This window comes from Brachyhypopomus gauderio, chromosome 21 (assembly GCF_052324685.1).
Source record: "Brachyhypopomus gauderio isolate BG-103 chromosome 21, BGAUD_0.2, whole genome shotgun sequence".
In the NCBI taxonomy this organism is placed as follows: Eukaryota; Metazoa; Chordata; class Actinopteri; order Gymnotiformes; family Hypopomidae; genus Brachyhypopomus; species Brachyhypopomus gauderio.
Window position 1 is genome coordinate 8877699 of NC_135231.1, and position 17283 is coordinate 8894981.

A 17283-nucleotide genomic window follows, 5' to 3' on the forward strand; every position below is an offset into this window, starting at 1 on the left:
AACACATCTGTCATTAGTGTAATCTCTGACTATAATGGCACCACATCTGTCATTAGTGTAATCTCTGGCTATTATGGCAACACATCTGTCATTAGTGTAATCTCTGGCTATAATGACACCAGATCTGTCATTATTGTAATCTCTGACTATAATGACACCACATCTGTCATTAGTGTAATCTCTGGCTATAATGACATCACATCTGTCATTAGTGTAATCTCTGGCTATAATGACACCACATCTGTCATTATTGTAATCTCTGGCTATAATGGCACCACATCTGTCATTAGTGTAATCTCTGGCTATGACACCACATCTGTCATTAGTGTAATCTCTGGCTATAATGACACCACGTCATTAGTGTAATCTCTGGCTATAATGACACCACGTCATTAGTGTAATCTCTGGCTATAATGGCAACACATCTGTCATTAGTGTAATCTCTGACTATAATGACACCATGGCTATATTTAGCACGGCCCCTGGCTGTCAGCAGCCCCATCTCTACCCACAACACCCTGGGGTACCTGTAACGATGCTGAGTGGAGGGCTGGAGGCCCCGCTGCAGTGTGTGTCCTGGGCGGAGGCCTGGACCGCATACGTCTGCCCGCACTGCAGACCCTGCAATGTGCAGTTGGGACTCCCCATCGAGCTGCAGCCCACCGAGTGGCCCAGCACAGACGTGGCGTTCAGAACCACCCCCGTCACGTCGCTGGCCACAGTCCACGACACTGTAGTCCGGTCGGACACACAGTCCACGGGGGGGCTGTGTAGGAGGGGGGGGCAGGGGGCTGAGGAGTAGACAGGAGTTCTAGAGTTAATGTACAACTACATACAACTATAAGGAACATTCTGACCTGAGCTGTTTCAGTTCTGTTACATATGGTAATAAATGGTAATATATGGTAATCAATGGTGATTTATATAGCCCCTATCCTTTCTTTGCTCTGTGTTTTTATGATCTCTCTGCTCTCTTTTTCTGCCTTCTATCACTTCTCCAATTATGCCCCTCATCTCCTCTAATACTCCCCCTCCCTCATCTCCTCTAATACTCCCCCTCCCTCATCACCTCTAATACTCCCCCTCCCTCATCACCTCTAATACCCCCCCTCCCTCATCTCCTCTAATACTCCCCCTCCCTCATCACCTCTAATACTCCCCCTCCCTCATCTCCTCTAATACTCCCCCTCCCTCATCTCCTCTAATACTCCCCCTCCCTCATCTCCTCTAATACTCCCCCTCCCTCATCTCCTCTAATACTCCCCCTCCCTCATCACCTCTAATACTCCCCCTCCCTCATCTCCTCTAATACCCCCCCTCCCTCATCTCCTCTAATACTCCCCCTCCCTCATCACCTCTAATACTCCCCCTCCCTCATCACCTCTAATACCCCCCCTCCCTCATCTCCTCTAATACTCCCCCTCCCTCATCACCTCTAATACTCCCCCTCCCTCATCACCTCTAATACTCCCCCTCCCTCATCTCCTCTAATACTCCCCCTCCCTCATCTCCTCTAATACTCCCCCTCCCTCATCTCCTCTAATACTCCCCCTCCCTCATCACCTCTAATACTCCCCCTCCCTCATCTCCTCTAATACTCCCCCTCCCTCATCTCCTCTAATACTCCCCCTCCCTCATCTCCTCTAATACTCCCCCTCCCTCATCACCTCTAATACTCCCCCTCCCTCATCTCCTCTAATACTCCCCCTCCCTCATCTCCTCTAATACTCCCCCTCCCTCATCTCCTCTAATACTCCCCCTCCCTCATCTCCTCTAATACTCCCCCTCCCTCATCTCCTCTAATACTCCCCCTCCCTCATCACCTCTAATACTCCCCCTCCCTCATCACCTCTAATACTCCCCCTCCCTCATCTCCTCTAATACTTTGTTCTTCCCTTCTCCCTCTCTTGTTCTCTCCATCCTTCTGTTGACCTTGCTCCCTCTCACTTTATCTATCCTCCCCTTTCTATATCTTCAGATGTCCCCTTCTCTTTCTTCCTCCTCCTCTCTCATCCGTCTCTCTCTCTCCTCCTTCTCAAAAAGCCCTCTCATCTTGCTTTCTCTCTTCTCTCACTCCATTCGCTTGCTCTCCTTCCACCCATCTTTCTCTTTCTCCGTCCCTCCTCCTCTTTTGCCATCCCCCCCTCTCTCTCGGTCTTGGTTCTGACCCTCTCTCTCTCTGTGTGCCCCTCCTTTTCCCTCTTTCTCTCCACCCCACCTCTCTCTCTCTCTCTCTCTCTCTCTCTCTCTCCCATACCTGTTTTCAGTGTTGCGTTCACGTGTGCGCTGCTGTTACACGCCACGTCGCCCGCCAGCACGCTCACGTTAAACACAGTTCCACACGCCAGCTGCTCGATGGTACAGGAAGTGTTGGTGGTCTGGCAGGAGGAGGCGGGAGCTGTCTGATTGGCTGCGTAGGCCAAGGCAGTGTAGGTGCCCGCCCCCGCAGTGGCGTGCCACGACACGCTTATCCCTCCAGAGTCACACTGCAAGTTAGCAGACACAATCTCTGGATTGCAAGGTGCTGTGGAGGTCAAAGGTCAGGTAGAAAGCACAAAGAGGGAAGAGCAAAGATGCTAATATAACACATTATATAACACGTAATATACATTTTACAGTAGCTACTTATTTAAACTTTACTGTTTTTTACTAACAAACGTTATTGTTTGGATGGGACTGCATAACTCGTTCATATACTGTAGTTGATGTCCCTTACAAGATTAAGCGGGTAAAACTGTTTGCTCAGTAAATATGTAATTAAATCCGAGCAGGTGTGGTCGGCACAAATCTGTTGGATTTCTGAGCGAGTTGTCGTTAGCACATTCACAACTCGCCTGTTGTCACCGAGACGTCTTGGCTGACGGTGCTGTTGCAGAGTGCGTCGCTCGCAACCACGTGGATTCTGTAGGTCTCCGCACAGCTCAGGCTTCCAAAGTAGCAGGAGAGGCTGGAGGTGGAGCAGGTCTGGGCGTAGCTGCCGGGGCCGCTCAACACGGCGGTGTAGGAGAGAGCACCTGCAGCCTGGGCCCACGACGCCCTCACCTCGTTAGTGCTACACGTCACGCTGGCGCGCACGGAGGTGGGCGTACACGGAGCTGACGCAGGGCGTGACACAGGAGGACAGGGTTAGAGGAGAACATCTCAGAAGAGCTCTAAAACATTCATGACTTTGTTTATTGCTGGCCAGTTTCAGTAACAAGGTTTATAAACTGGTATATATGGGCGGCCATTTTAAGCCTTCTTGTGGTCTGGTCGTACCTGTCTGGACGGTGTCATATATACTACTTGGCCCTGTACACACCCTGTTGGTCGCCCTGATAAAGACGCTGTAGGCCTGACCACACTGCAGGCCAGTGATGTCACAGCTGATGCCGTCGGAGACGCAGCTGAGTGTGGTACCGTTCGTTGGCCTGGCGAAGGCACTGTAGTTCAGTGGGGCAGCACCTGGTGTCCAGCCCACGCTCAGGTAGTTGCTGCAGTGCTGGGAGATGGACCAAGTCTTGGGGGCACAGGGGGCTACACCACAGACACACAACACATTACTGACCACAGCACTGACCACAGCCACACAAGACATTACTGACCACAGCACTGACCACAGCCACACAACACATTACTGACCACAGCACTGACCACAGACACACAACACATTACTGACCACAGCACTGACCACAGCCACACAACAACACATTACTGACCACAGCCACACAACAACACATTACTGACCACAGCACTGACCACAGCCACACAACACATTACTGACCACAGCACTGACCACAGCCACACAAGACATTACTGACCACAGCACTGACCACAGCCACACAACACATTACTGACCACAGCACTGACCACAGCCACACAACACATTACTGACCACAGCCACACAACAACACATTACTGACCACTAGGCCTGTCGCGATAATTACATTATCGACTTATCGTACGATAATTTTTTTTACCGCAATCATTTTTGCTGATGTCGATAATTGGTCATTGGGTTTCCGCGCACATTTGTTTACACGAGAGTAAACCGCAACTACGTTAGATTTCAGAAAGGCACGTAGTGCTGCTCTCTCGCACCCTCCCCCCTTAAGGAAAGACAAATCTGATCAGACACGTGGAGATGTGTTCGCGGACGTATTCGAGGCTAATAGGACTCGAAATGATTCGAAACAATTAGCTTTTTATCACATTTAGTGGTTGTTTATTATAGTGACCGTAGCGAGCGACTCCGCCTACCTCCGCGAACGGTGGTAGCGTTTATACTTGCTTTTCTTTGCAGTGTTGTTCGAAACGATATGTGGTAGTATAAGAAACACCCCTCAAAAACAGGGGAATGAACATTTACCTGACGAACTTTAATGTTGCTTTTGTGTTTCAGGTTTGAAAAGTGCTGAAATTTGTTCGTTTCACAACAAATATCTGTCTGACTGAACGGTTCTCTTGTATTACGTTAACAAATACGAGCCTTTTGTAATTCGAGGACGAAACATGAGAGAACGTGAAGACGTTAAGATTGGGCGTTTTGAAAATAAACATCCATTAAATAATGTGATAAAAAGCGAATTATTTCGAGTATATATATAAAGATTTAACTTAATTACGTTTAACGTGCTGGGTATTATTGAAATGGACCTTTAAAGTGACGTACAAGTGCTTGAATTCCACCTTTTAAACGTGTATGAATCCTGCAAACATGACTTTGTTCATTGCGCTGAGGCGCGGCGCACTCGAAGTAACAAAATTTGAGAGGTGCACAACCTCGCCAATCAACAGCGCAAGACGCCCTCGCGCACGGGCGGAGCCACTGCGATCGCGATCATTTCTGGTACAATATATCGTTATGAACATTTTGTTATCGTGACAGGCCTACTAACCACAGCCACACAACACATTACTGACCACAGCCACACAACACCACATTACTGACCACAGCACTGACCACAGCCACACAACACATTACTGACCACAGCCACACAACACATTACTGACCACAGAACCGACCACAGCCACACAACACATTACTGACCACAGCACTGACCACAGCCACACAACAACACATTACTGACCACAGCCACACAACAACACATTACTGACCACAGCACTGACCACAGCCACACAACACATTACTGACCACAGCACTGACCACAGCCACACAACACATTACTGACCACAGCCACACAACAACACATTACTGACCACACAGCACTGACCACAGCCACACAACACATTACTGACCACAGCACTGACCACAGCCACACAACACATTACTGACCACAGCCACACAACAACACATTACTGACCACACAGCACTGACCACAGCCACACAACACATTACTGACCACAGCCACACAACACATTACTGACCACAGCCACACAACAACACATTACTGACCACACAGCACTGACCACAGCTACACAACACATTACTGACCACAGCACTGACCACAGCCACACAATACATTACTGACCACAGCCACACAACACATTACTGACCACAGCCACACCACAACACATTACTGACCATAGCCACACAACACATTAATGACCTCAGCACTGACCACAACCAAACAAAACATTACTGACCACAGCCACACAACACATTACTGACCGCAGCACTGACCACAGCCACACAACAACACATTACTGACCACAGCACTGACCACAGCCACACAACAACACATTACTGACCACAGCACTGACCACAGCCACACAACACATTACTGACCACAGCACTGACCACAGCCACACAACACATTACTGACCACAGCCACACAACAACACATTACTGACCACACAGCACTGACCACAGCCACACAACACATTACTGACCACAGCACTGACCACAGCCACACAACACATTACTGACCACAGCCACACAACAACACATTACTGACCACACAGCACTGACCACAGCCACACAACACATTACTGACCACAGCACCAACCACAGCCACACAACACATTACTGACCACAGCCACACAACAACACATTACTGACCACACAGCACTGACCACAGCTACACAACACATTACTGACCACAGCCACACAACACATTACTGACCACAGCCACACCACAACACATTACTGACCATAGCCACACAACACATTAATGACCTCAGCACTGACCACAACCAAACAAAACATTACTGACCACAGCCACACAACAACACATTACTGACCGCAGCACTGACCACAGCCACACAACAACACATTACTGACCTCAGCACTGTCCACAGCCACACGACAACACATTACTGACCACAGCCACACGACAACACATTACTGACCACAGCCACACAACAACACATTACTGACCACAGCACTGACCACAGCCACACAACACATTACTGACCACAGCCACACAACAACACATTACTTACCACAGCACTGACCCCAGCTACACAACAACACAGTACTGACCACAGCACTGACCACAGCCACACAACAACAACACATTACTGACCTCAGCACTGACCCCAGCTACACAACAACACATTACTGACCACAGCACTGACCACAGCCACACAACAACACATTACTGACCTCAGCACTGACCCCAGCTACACAACAACACATTACTGACCACAGCAGTGACCACAGCCACACAAAACATTACTGACCACAGCCACACAACAACACATTACTGACCACAGCACTGACCACAGCCACACAACATATTACTTATCACAGCACTGACCCCAGCTACACAACAACACAGTACTGACCACAGCACTGACCACAGCCACACAACAACAACACATTACTGACCTCAGCACTGACCACAGCCACACAACATATTACTTATCACAGCACTGACCCCAGCTACACAACAACACAGTACTGACCACAGCACTGACCACAGCCACACAACAACAACACATTACTGACCTCAGCACTGACCCCAGCTACACAACAACACATTACTGACCACAGCACTGACCACAGCCACACAAAACATTACTGACCACAGAACCGACCACAGCCACACAACACATTACTGACCACAGCACCGACCACAGCCACACAACACATTACTGACCACAGCCACACAACAACACATTACTGACCACACAGCACTGACCACAGCTACACAATACATTACTGACCACAGCCACACAACATATTACTGACCACAGCCACACCACAACACATTACTGACCATAGCCACACAACACATTACTGACCACAGCCACACAACACATTACTGACCACAGCACTGACCACAACCAAACAAAACATTACTGACCACAGCCACACAACACATTACTGACCGCAGCACTGACCACAGCCACACAACAACACATTACTGACCTCAGCACTGTCCACAGCCACACAACAACACATTACTGACCACAGCCACACAACAGCACATTACTGACCACAGCACTAACCACAGCCACACAACACATTACTGACCACAGCACTGACCACAGCCACACAACACATTACTGACCACAGCCACACAACAACACATTACTTACCACAGCACTGACCCCAGCTACACAACAACACAGTACTGACCACAGCACTGACCACAGCCACACAACAACACATTATTGACCTCAGCACTGATCCCAGCTACACAACAACACATTACTGACCACAGCACTGACCACAGCCACACAAAACATTACTGACCACAGCCACACAACACATTACTGACCACAGCCACACAACAACACATTACTGACCACAGCACTGACCACAGCCACACAACATATTACTGACCACAGCCACACAACAACACATTACTTACCACAGCACTGACCCCAGCTACACAACAACACAGTACTGACCACAGCACTGACCACAGCCACACAACAACAACACATTACTGACCTCAGCACTGACCCCAGCTACACAACAACGCATTACTGACCACAGCACTGACCACAGTCACACAAAACATTACTGACCACAGCCACACAACACATTACTGACCACAGCCACACAACAACACATTACTGACCACAGCACTGACCACAGCCACACAACACATTACTGACCACAGCCACACAACAACACATTACTTACCACAGCACTGACCCCAGCCACACAACAACACATTACTGACCACAGCCACACAACAACACATTACTGACCACAGCATTGGCTACATGTTACTGACCACAGCACTGGCTACAACACATTAATGACCACAGCACTGGATACAACAAGACATTACTGACCACAGCACTGGCTACATGTTACTGACTACAGCACTGGCTACATGTTACTGTCCACAGCACTTGCTACAACACTTTACTGACCACAGCACTGGATACAACATGTTACTGACCACATCACTGGCTATAACATTTTACTGACCACAGCACTGGTTACAATACATTACTTACCACAGCACTGACTATAACACGTTACTGCCACAGCAGTGGTTACAACATACAAATGACTACAGCACTGTTAACAGTATATAAGAAGAGCTAACTAACACATAACATTGTCTTTTTCACTCCACAGCAAACTTTAGCTTTCAAGCATAGAAACAGTTAAAGAGTTATAGACAAAAAGTGATAAGGTGGGGGGGGGGGTGTCTTCACCAGTTGGCTGGATGTAAACGTCGCTCTCTGAGCTCACGCACGTCTCCGTGGCAGCCGTCACCCGGACGCTGTAGTCCTGCCCGCATCGCAGGCCCCACAGCTGGCATCCCGGGGTCCTGCTGCTGCAGGACACAGCATGGCCGTCTGCTCCCGCTGCCGTCGCGTTGTAGATCAGCGTGTTGGGGCTGGGGTCCCAGCTCAGCGTCACCACGTTGCTGGAGCACTCGATGAAGCCACTGACGTTAGTGGGGGCGCAAGGAGCTGAGGACCAAGAGGAAGAAGAAAAGAAATCGATCATGCACGAATAAGTCATCTGTGAGTTGAGAAGGTATGTGGTTAAATCGGGTGTGTCCGAAAATGGAGCAATACGGAGACCCCACTATACCTACAGACCACACGCACCTGTCTGCAGCATTGCATTCGGGGTCTTCGGGCTGCTGCAGCTGTCGCCCGCAGCCGACATGCTCACGTAGTACGTCTGACTGCAGTGCAGGTTCGGAAGGTCACACGACGTGCCGTTGGTCAAGCACTCCGTCTGGTAGCCGCCATTGCTCACGGCGGTGACCCGGTAAAACAGGGCGCCGTGGCTGGCCTGCCATGTGACCACGGTGCTGTTACCACAGCCGGGCTTCACCACCATGTAGGTGGGTACACAAGGCACTAAAAAGGTCACAACAAGGGTTGAGAAGTAACAGGCCGACCATCAAACCATCCATCCCACTGTGGTTATTCTGCTGATTAATTCATCTCTGTTCATAAGCTTATAAAGGTTCTAAAGTATATTGTATTACACAAACACAATGTCAGAATTTTTCTATGGCTTACTCTTCTCACAGCTTCCATTTAATAGCAATCTTCTCTTTTTACGAATACCTCCCAATGGACTTTACTCCCAACAACACAAACAGGTGTTAGCTAAAACTAACCAACAGCTAATGCCCCATGTTTATAATTTTAACTGTCAGTGTTTACCACTTATCAAGCGCTAGTATAGAAATTCTGGAAAATGTGTAACGTGAATGGTGATAGCTGTCGCTTTTGGGAATAATCACTAAAGAAATCTAGTGATCCGTCCACAGATCCGTTCCCAAACCTTCTCGTAAGGTGAGCGGCAGGCTGGGGAAGCTGAGACACGTCCCATTGTAGGACTGGACTTGCAGGACGTAAGTCTCGCCGCAAGAGAGTGACCCGACGGTGCAGGACGGGGACGTGGAGTTGCAGTAGTGCTGTGTGCCGCTCCCGGTGGCCGCCAAGCGGGCGACGTAGCCGATGGCACCGTCAGTCTGGTTCCAGGACATGTGCACCGCCCCCGTGTCACAGTCCACCTGGGCGTGGACGTTCTGAGGGCCGCATGGGACTAGAGTGGGGGACAAAGGACGAGGGAGAGAGAGAGAAATGGGGGGAGAGAGGGAGAAGAGAGGACAAAAGAGAAAAATTAAGAGGACAAGAGAGGATGGGAGGAAGAACTCAAAAGAATGTAGAGAGAGTGAGATAAAAACACAAAAGAGTGGTGGAGAGGTTGTTTTTTTCATAAGCAGTTTAGCATGAGCCTCACGAAGGACATCCAGTGACAAAGCTGAAGCTGAATCATTTAGGACCGTGTGAATACTCATTCTAGTTCACTGTGCGGGGCAGTCTTCCATTGACTTACAGAGTAACCTTTAACCTTTAAAGGCCTGCATGGTATTTTCCTTTATCTCTATACTCATAAATAAGTACAGGTTAATGTTTGCTATTTTTAGATCATTTATGTCAGTTTCAACTTTATTGTTATAATGCTGTATGATACAAAAATATATTGTATCATATTGACTTTGTCATGTTTAGTTCCCTTTTATGATTGTTCATTGTTGAGGATTTTTTTTAGAAGTTAGTACAGGAAGACTGTAATGAAAGCACCTACATGGTTATGTCTACGATGACAGACCTGTTGTGAAACTAACTATTGCTGCCTCATTATGACAGGAGTTACGGTGGGTAGTATAGTGTGAGGTCTAAAGTCTACATTTTAAAAAATATATCTTTGCACTCGTGTTGTGGCACTCGCCGCCAAGTGATTAACTTGCTAGCTGGCCATCTATGCAAATCCCCAGTTAAATTAAATACAGGCGTAGTAACATTTTCAAGAGGGGTTGGAGCATTCAGTTGGTCAAAGGTGTCCACGTCTCCAACGCAGCCGTCCACAACCCAGCCGAGGCGCTCACCTGACTCCATGTAGACGGGGGAGGAGGGCTTGCTGGGGCAGATGTCGCTGTGATAGATGACGGTGATGTCATAGATCTGACTGCACTTGAGGCTGGGCACCCAGCAGGAGCTGTTCGTGGTGCTACAGCTTAGCAAGCCCCCGCCCTGGTCCTGCATGCTGGCCGTGAAGGAGGGCAGAGCACCGTCCTGGGGACCCAACCAGCTGATCAGTGCCCGGTTCCCACCACAGTCCAGCACACCGCGCACCTGGGTGGGTGGGCAGGGAGCTGGGGGGGGGGGTTCAGATGAGGAGAGGTGGTAGGGGGGTTAGACCATGGAGATGTATACGTGAATTTCACATTTTTAATTGATCTTTGACGCTGGCTGATCGAATGGACCGTGCTTTCGTCTTACTGAAAGAGGGCGCTAAAGAGCAACGTAGCAACGTAGCTGACCCTGGTGAGCTGTTACCTGTAGCGGCGGTGATGGTGGTGCTGGCAGAGCTGTTGCACAGCGAGTTGGTGGAGACGACGAAGGCGTGGTACGTGCTCCCACACCGCAGGCCCTTGATCTGGCATTTGAGGTTCTCTGTGACGCACGTGTACTCCGCCCCCCCAGCATCCGTCGCCGTGACGATGTAGAATGATGCGCCGCTGGCCAGCGTCCAGGTGATGGTGATGGAGTCCGAGTCGCAGTCGATGGCGGCGGAGACGTTCTGAGGGACACAGGGGACTGCAGACGCCCCCCCCCCCAGATTTAGACACACAATAATCTGAGAGGGTCAGTACCCTGCTGTTGCCCTGGGGGGGTGATTTCTCTCACCTCTGTCTGCCACCTCTCCCAGCTCTGTCACGCTGTAGCACTCGTCATCGTAGGCGGTGATCTGCATAGTCAGGCTTTCTCCGCACAACACGCCCGAGATGTTGCAGCTGGTCGATACTGAGCTGCATGTGTAGTGGCTGTTATTTCCACGGTAACCAAACCCTTCGACGGTGTATCGTAGAGCCCCGGCGGATGCGTCCCACTTGGTCATGAGTGTGTCGGGTCGGCACTGGGATGTGGTCAGCAGGTTCCGGGGCTTGCATGGCGCTGAGGAATCACAGATTACAAAACTAAAATATGATTTAAAAGCACTTAAATACTTAGTCCTTAGTGCAAAGAATAAAGAAAAGCTATTTGGGTTAATTAGGGTTACTAATTAGCCAATTAGGGCTAATTAGCATAATCTCATTTGCATAATGTTGCCTGGGTTCTATTGGTAAACGAATCCTTATAAACAATGTTTGCATTTTGCCTGGAATATTTTAATTTCAGTTAATGCTATGTGTTTCCTATAATGTTACCAACAAAACTGACAGGTGTGGAATCAACACTGTTAAATTCACGGGTCAACTGTTATGAGTGCCAGAGGACAAAACAGTCCCAGGAGTGTTAACACCCAGCAAGACAACAATGCTAGCAGACACACACACACTCTTGTCGTATGTTTACCTGTTTTTATGTGCATGGGTGAGCTGGTCACTCCTCGGCACCCGCCGCTGATGGAGTTGACACTTAAGTTGTAGCTCTGACCACATGTGGTGTCTGTGAAGAAGCAGGACTTGTCCGTGGTTACACATTCCTGCTGCACACCAGTGGAGTCCACGGCGACAGCCGTGTAGTAGTCCGTGTTATCGGTGGCAGCCCAGGAGAAGATGATAACATTGCTGCTACATTCACGGTACACTTGCAGATTAGCAGGGGCACAGGGCACTGTGGGAAACAGAGGGACACAGTGAAAGTGTGTGTTGGTGTGTGTAGAAGAACACCCAGTTACATTCTCCCACTGTTCCACGGCTCCTTTGTGTGTGTGTGTGTGTGTGTGTGTGTGTGTGTGTGTTCACATTGGAACAGAGAGGGAAGTAGTCAGATTTATTTTTTTTTAAGACAGATAAAGAGAAACAATGTAAAACAAGTCCTCGTTGTCATGGCCTGCACTGATGTTTCTGATTGCATCTCTGCGATAGGTTTCACTGCATTGTGAGTGTGTTCCAGTTACCACGAAAGAAGGCCACATGTAACCTAGACCACACAGGTGAACACCTGAGTGGATCCTCCAGGGACCCGTCTCCTGCCTCCCGGGACACACGCCTCCACGTGAGACGCAGGAACACGCGGGCAGTGGTGGAATTCTGAAGTAAGCTGCAACCCCCTAATGACTCTCATGGTTCTATCGTATCACGCTGCAGACAGGACTCGCCACGTTTCCTCCGTCCACAAAGACCACAAAACCCAAAACCCGGCGGATTCTTTCGTATAATTGTGATCACAGAGTGAGAATTTGTTACATTATCGGCTGTTATCGCAACATAAGCCGCAATCCACCTCCGCCCCTCTGTGGTCTGTGCGAACCACGTCTGGGGCAGAGTCTTCAGATTTGTCATACCACCGAAAGCAATGCGGGCACTGGTGACAATCGTCTTCAGCTCAGACACCTGTATATGTATCCCGGTGTTGTTAAAGTTATTGTATTAAACTGGGTCAGGCAGGTGCTGGTCCGATGCGCAAGACCACACTGAGCTGTGCTGTATTAGGAAAACTTCCTTCATAGCCTTCCTGGCCTAATCGCAAGCCAGGGTCTGGGGTCTCTCCATAGAGCCCCCAAGTGTATCTGCAGTAGAACAAGGAGCACTTGGGCTGATGTTCGGTACCTAAGACTTGAAGCAGCCAGTTGAATACACCCTCCAGCCAGTGTCCCAGGGACTCAGTATCACTGAAATCACGTGTGTGTCAGATTGGTGGGGGATCTGAAGTGAGATGCATGGTCTGTATGTGATTTGACAGCCCTAATATAAAAGGAAAGAAAAAGAATAACCACACATGGTCAGAAAGAAATGCTGGCATTGATGGCGTCCAGTGGCAACATTTCTTTCAGCATCCACATGTCCGGACGTAACGTTCTCATCTGGGTATGTGTTTGACTCATGGGGGACCTGGCGTAGTTTGTGTCTTGTGCCTCTCTCCCTGGAAGATGTTGAGGATGTGTTCTTATTTGGAACTTTGATCGCTAAGTTTCTGCTGATTGGATTAGGTGTTGCCCGGGTGTATAGAGAAATTAAAAGAGTGGGGTCAGTTATCGAACGCCGACGCCAAGTGCCCAAAGTGATGCGTTGGGTAGAGCTGTTGGAACACAGACTGTGACTGTTGGTAAAAGCTTGGAGGACGGAATCAATGCTCTACACGTGAAGTTGGATCAGTTGGGAGACCGCTGACTTAAGGGGAGTTTGTGTGCTCAAACACTCAAGGACGAGCTCCCCGCTAAATTCTTCATTCATGATTATCTGCATTGGTACCCAAACAAATTTCTCCCAGAAGGTCGTCGTCTTGGTTACCTGCTCCTACCCCCACACAGAGACTGTCGGAGATGGCTCTCGCCTTCCACCGCAACCTTTGACACAAAAACTCTGTGCCAGGCCTCTGGCCCCCCCTCCCTCTCTGAATGAATTACGCCTCTCTGCTTGACTGTCTGTGTTATCAATGCTGTATGTGTTAAGGGGATTTTTTGCATGCTGTGGTCATATTTTTTTGTCTCCTCCTAATGTTTATCTCTCTATGTTTTTCCCCTAATCTGTAAATGGCGGCGCTCTCTTGATGCTGTGGCCACTCTGGGATCTCGGTGCTTTACACCGGGCCCTGGGGGAACTGAATTTCCCACTCGTGGGATCAATAAAGGTTTTCAATTCAATTCAATTCAATTGTTCGCTGTTCAAACTTCATTTTTTTCTGGAAGTACTTTGACTCGTGTTTGAGTCATGATCTCATTGAAGCGACGCCACTTTGACTCGAGCAAACAGGATCCCCCTCTGCAAACAGTCAAATCACTTTGCTACCTATAAAACAGGCGCTAACTTCGCCCGCTACTCGAACTTACAGACAATGCAACGTGTCACTTATTCATGTCGGCGTGGGGCTGGGACACCGTCCTCAGACTGGACGCCCGTCTCACCTGTCTGGAAATAGGCAGCGGTGTTGCTTGTGCTGTTGCAGCCGTTGGAGACGGAGACGACCTGGACGGTGAAGCTGCGGCTGCAGCCGACGCCGGTCAGCTGACAGGAGGTGGTGGTGGAGGAGCACGTCAGGAGCGTGCCGCTACGATCACGCGCGGTGGCGCGGTACGAGTCGGCCCCGCTTACGCCGCCCCAGGACACCGTGGCAGAAGAACTAGCACAGCTGTAGTCCACCGAGACGGATGTCACCGGAGTCACGGCTGGGAAAGGGACAAGGGTGAAAGGTCACGTGAAGCATGCAAATGTCATGGCATAGAATGCGTTCAGATACTGTCAGTGGCATTACAATGGGGGGTTGTGATATGAGGGGGGGGGACCACAGAGACCTGCTGCCAAACAATTGCAAACGGGCCCCTTATGGCTGGCTTTGTGCTATGCATCTATAATTCTATAATCTTCATCTTCATGTTCACACTCACAAACCCCGTTTATTTATTATGACCTGCTGTATTGCACAGCAATAGGCTAATGCTTTTGAGCGTTATATATTCATTATAGTCATTATATATACTGAAAAATCCTTACACACACACACACAAACACATACACATGCCCATGCACACATGCCCATGCACACACGCGCGCACACACACACACACACACACATATACACACACACACCAACACTCTTCGAGTTCTTCTAAACATATGCTCAAATACACAAATACTCTATCTAATTGTTCAGAGATTATAACTATTAGAGATTCCTAGCAAAAATCAGTAAACCTTTTTTTATGGAGACATAACTTCCACGTAAAGATATGAAGCATGCCTATGCCGTTCATAATAATAATTTTAAGAATATGGGTAGTTACTGTTTGAGGAGTAGTTGACCGACTTCGACTCTCCGGGTTCCAGGAACGTGTTGAGAGACGAAACTGAGATTTGGTAGGAGCTGCACGGTAGGATTTTCTGGACGTCCAGGAAGGTTGAGGGAGTGATGGAGCTAACGAGCTGCACACCGAGAGAGTCTGTGACGGCCACCCTATAGAGGAGGACTCTGTCTACCGGCGTCCATCGGACGCGCACAGTCTGAGGCGCCGTCGGCTCCACAGTGACGACCGCAGGCGGCACCACCACTGATAACCACAAAAAAGTCCATTATCTGCATTCACTCAGCCGCAAAATCTTAGGTAATGAATAGCAGCCTAGATAACACGTAATTAAAATATCGCAATTTTTTTTATTCGAATTAAATATATTCGAATTCGATTCGAATTCAAATATTCGGCGCGTGGAGGTTGACTCACGTGTGGTGACGGTGCGCACTCTGCTTCTTGCGCCCAGACCAGCCGAGTTTGAGGTAACAACATAGCAGTCGTAGGTAGTAAAAGATCGTAGGTTTTGTATCACCGCACTAGTTCCCGTGAAAGATAAGTTGTAGTTTTCGCCCGTTATGGATGAGTTAACCAGTATAAAGTACTGGTCCACCGCCAGGACGTTCTCCCATTCCAACATGATGGCTGAGCTTGATATTGCCTTTGAAGACTTTATTTGAGATGCGTCTGGGACTGATAGAAGAAGAGAAACGGTTGGTTTAGTTTAATTTTAGCACTTAAAAAGAAACTATTAAGTTTTAGTGAGGTCGCGTTTTTGACAAACGGTCATATACAGCATTTCGTAGCCATCACCAGGCACCTGTTTGGATGGTTTTAACCCAAGAGACACAAACATACACACACCTGTTCTCGCTATTTCGACATCCATACACACAACTTTGTAGAACTGGAAGACTTTGACTACTACGGCGTATAACGTCCCCGCTCTCAAACCAAAAACCTCCTTTTCCGTTGCGAACGCAGGCAGTGTGACCACAACGGGGGCAGACACGCCGGTGGAATTGACCCGAAGGTCTAAAAAATAATTGGTTGCTCCCTGGTAGCTGTTCCAGCGGACCAGGAGCGACGAGGCTGATGTTGACGTTATTGATGTTATGATGTCGCATGCTACAACAAACAAAATTAACAGTTATCTTAAGAATCCAGTAATATTAGTCTGTTATCAAGTCTATTATATACTTAAATTGTAATATATTTTGAATTCCCAGTTGATGTTAAAAGAGTGTCCTATATGTATGCATGCTTGTCTATGGTAATAATGTTTTTCTTTTTTTTTTATTTCATTGAAAATTTATATATATGATCAAACCTAAAACTTTACCGTGATCTATTTTAAATCAGATAGACTAATGAATATGATGTTGACTTAAAATTTCATTAAAGACTTATCCAATGTAAAAAGGAAGCTAACATATCTTTGCCAATCATTGTTAGATCTGCTGACCTACCTTGTCCCTGAGTGTATTTAATCTAAAAAAAAGACAGAAGTGAAACATGTTATTCAAGTAACATTTATAAAACATAACATTTATCTCCTGTGTTTTTTCTACACACACTAGCCATTTTAAAAGACTTCACAGAGTCTCATTTACCTGAGCCAGAGAAACCAAAAAGAAAAATCCTAATATGTCTCGCCGCACTGATCCCAT

At 48.3% G+C, this 17283-nt stretch overlaps 1 protein-coding gene across 1 annotated transcript in view; it reads right to left on the bottom strand.

Annotated features, from left to right (window-relative positions):
- fndc7b (fibronectin type III domain containing 7b) overlaps nucleotides 1-17283 on the bottom strand; it is a 54084-nt gene extending 36801 nt beyond the window's left edge. The window contains exons 1-17 of the mRNA XM_076984668.1: nucleotides 17227-17283; nucleotides 17083-17104; nucleotides 16478-16741; nucleotides 16046-16306; nucleotides 15611-15874; nucleotides 14735-14995; nucleotides 12241-12501; nucleotides 11572-11838; nucleotides 11221-11481; nucleotides 10770-11036; nucleotides 9659-9922; nucleotides 8968-9225; nucleotides 8566-8826; nucleotides 3259-3516; nucleotides 2835-3095; nucleotides 2258-2524; nucleotides 528-791 (exon numbers count right to left, since the gene is read on the bottom strand). Of these exons, the coding sequence (XP_076840783.1) occupies nucleotides 528-791; nucleotides 2258-2524; nucleotides 2835-3095; nucleotides 3259-3516; nucleotides 8566-8826; nucleotides 8968-9225; nucleotides 9659-9922; nucleotides 10770-11036; nucleotides 11221-11481; nucleotides 11572-11838; nucleotides 12241-12501; nucleotides 14735-14995; nucleotides 15611-15874; nucleotides 16046-16306; nucleotides 16478-16741; nucleotides 17083-17104; nucleotides 17227-17283 (4018 nt within the window). The remainder of the gene's footprint in view (nucleotides 1-527; nucleotides 792-2257; nucleotides 2525-2834; nucleotides 3096-3258; nucleotides 3517-8565; nucleotides 8827-8967; nucleotides 9226-9658; nucleotides 9923-10769; nucleotides 11037-11220; nucleotides 11482-11571; nucleotides 11839-12240; nucleotides 12502-14734; nucleotides 14996-15610; nucleotides 15875-16045; nucleotides 16307-16477; nucleotides 16742-17082; nucleotides 17105-17226) is intronic.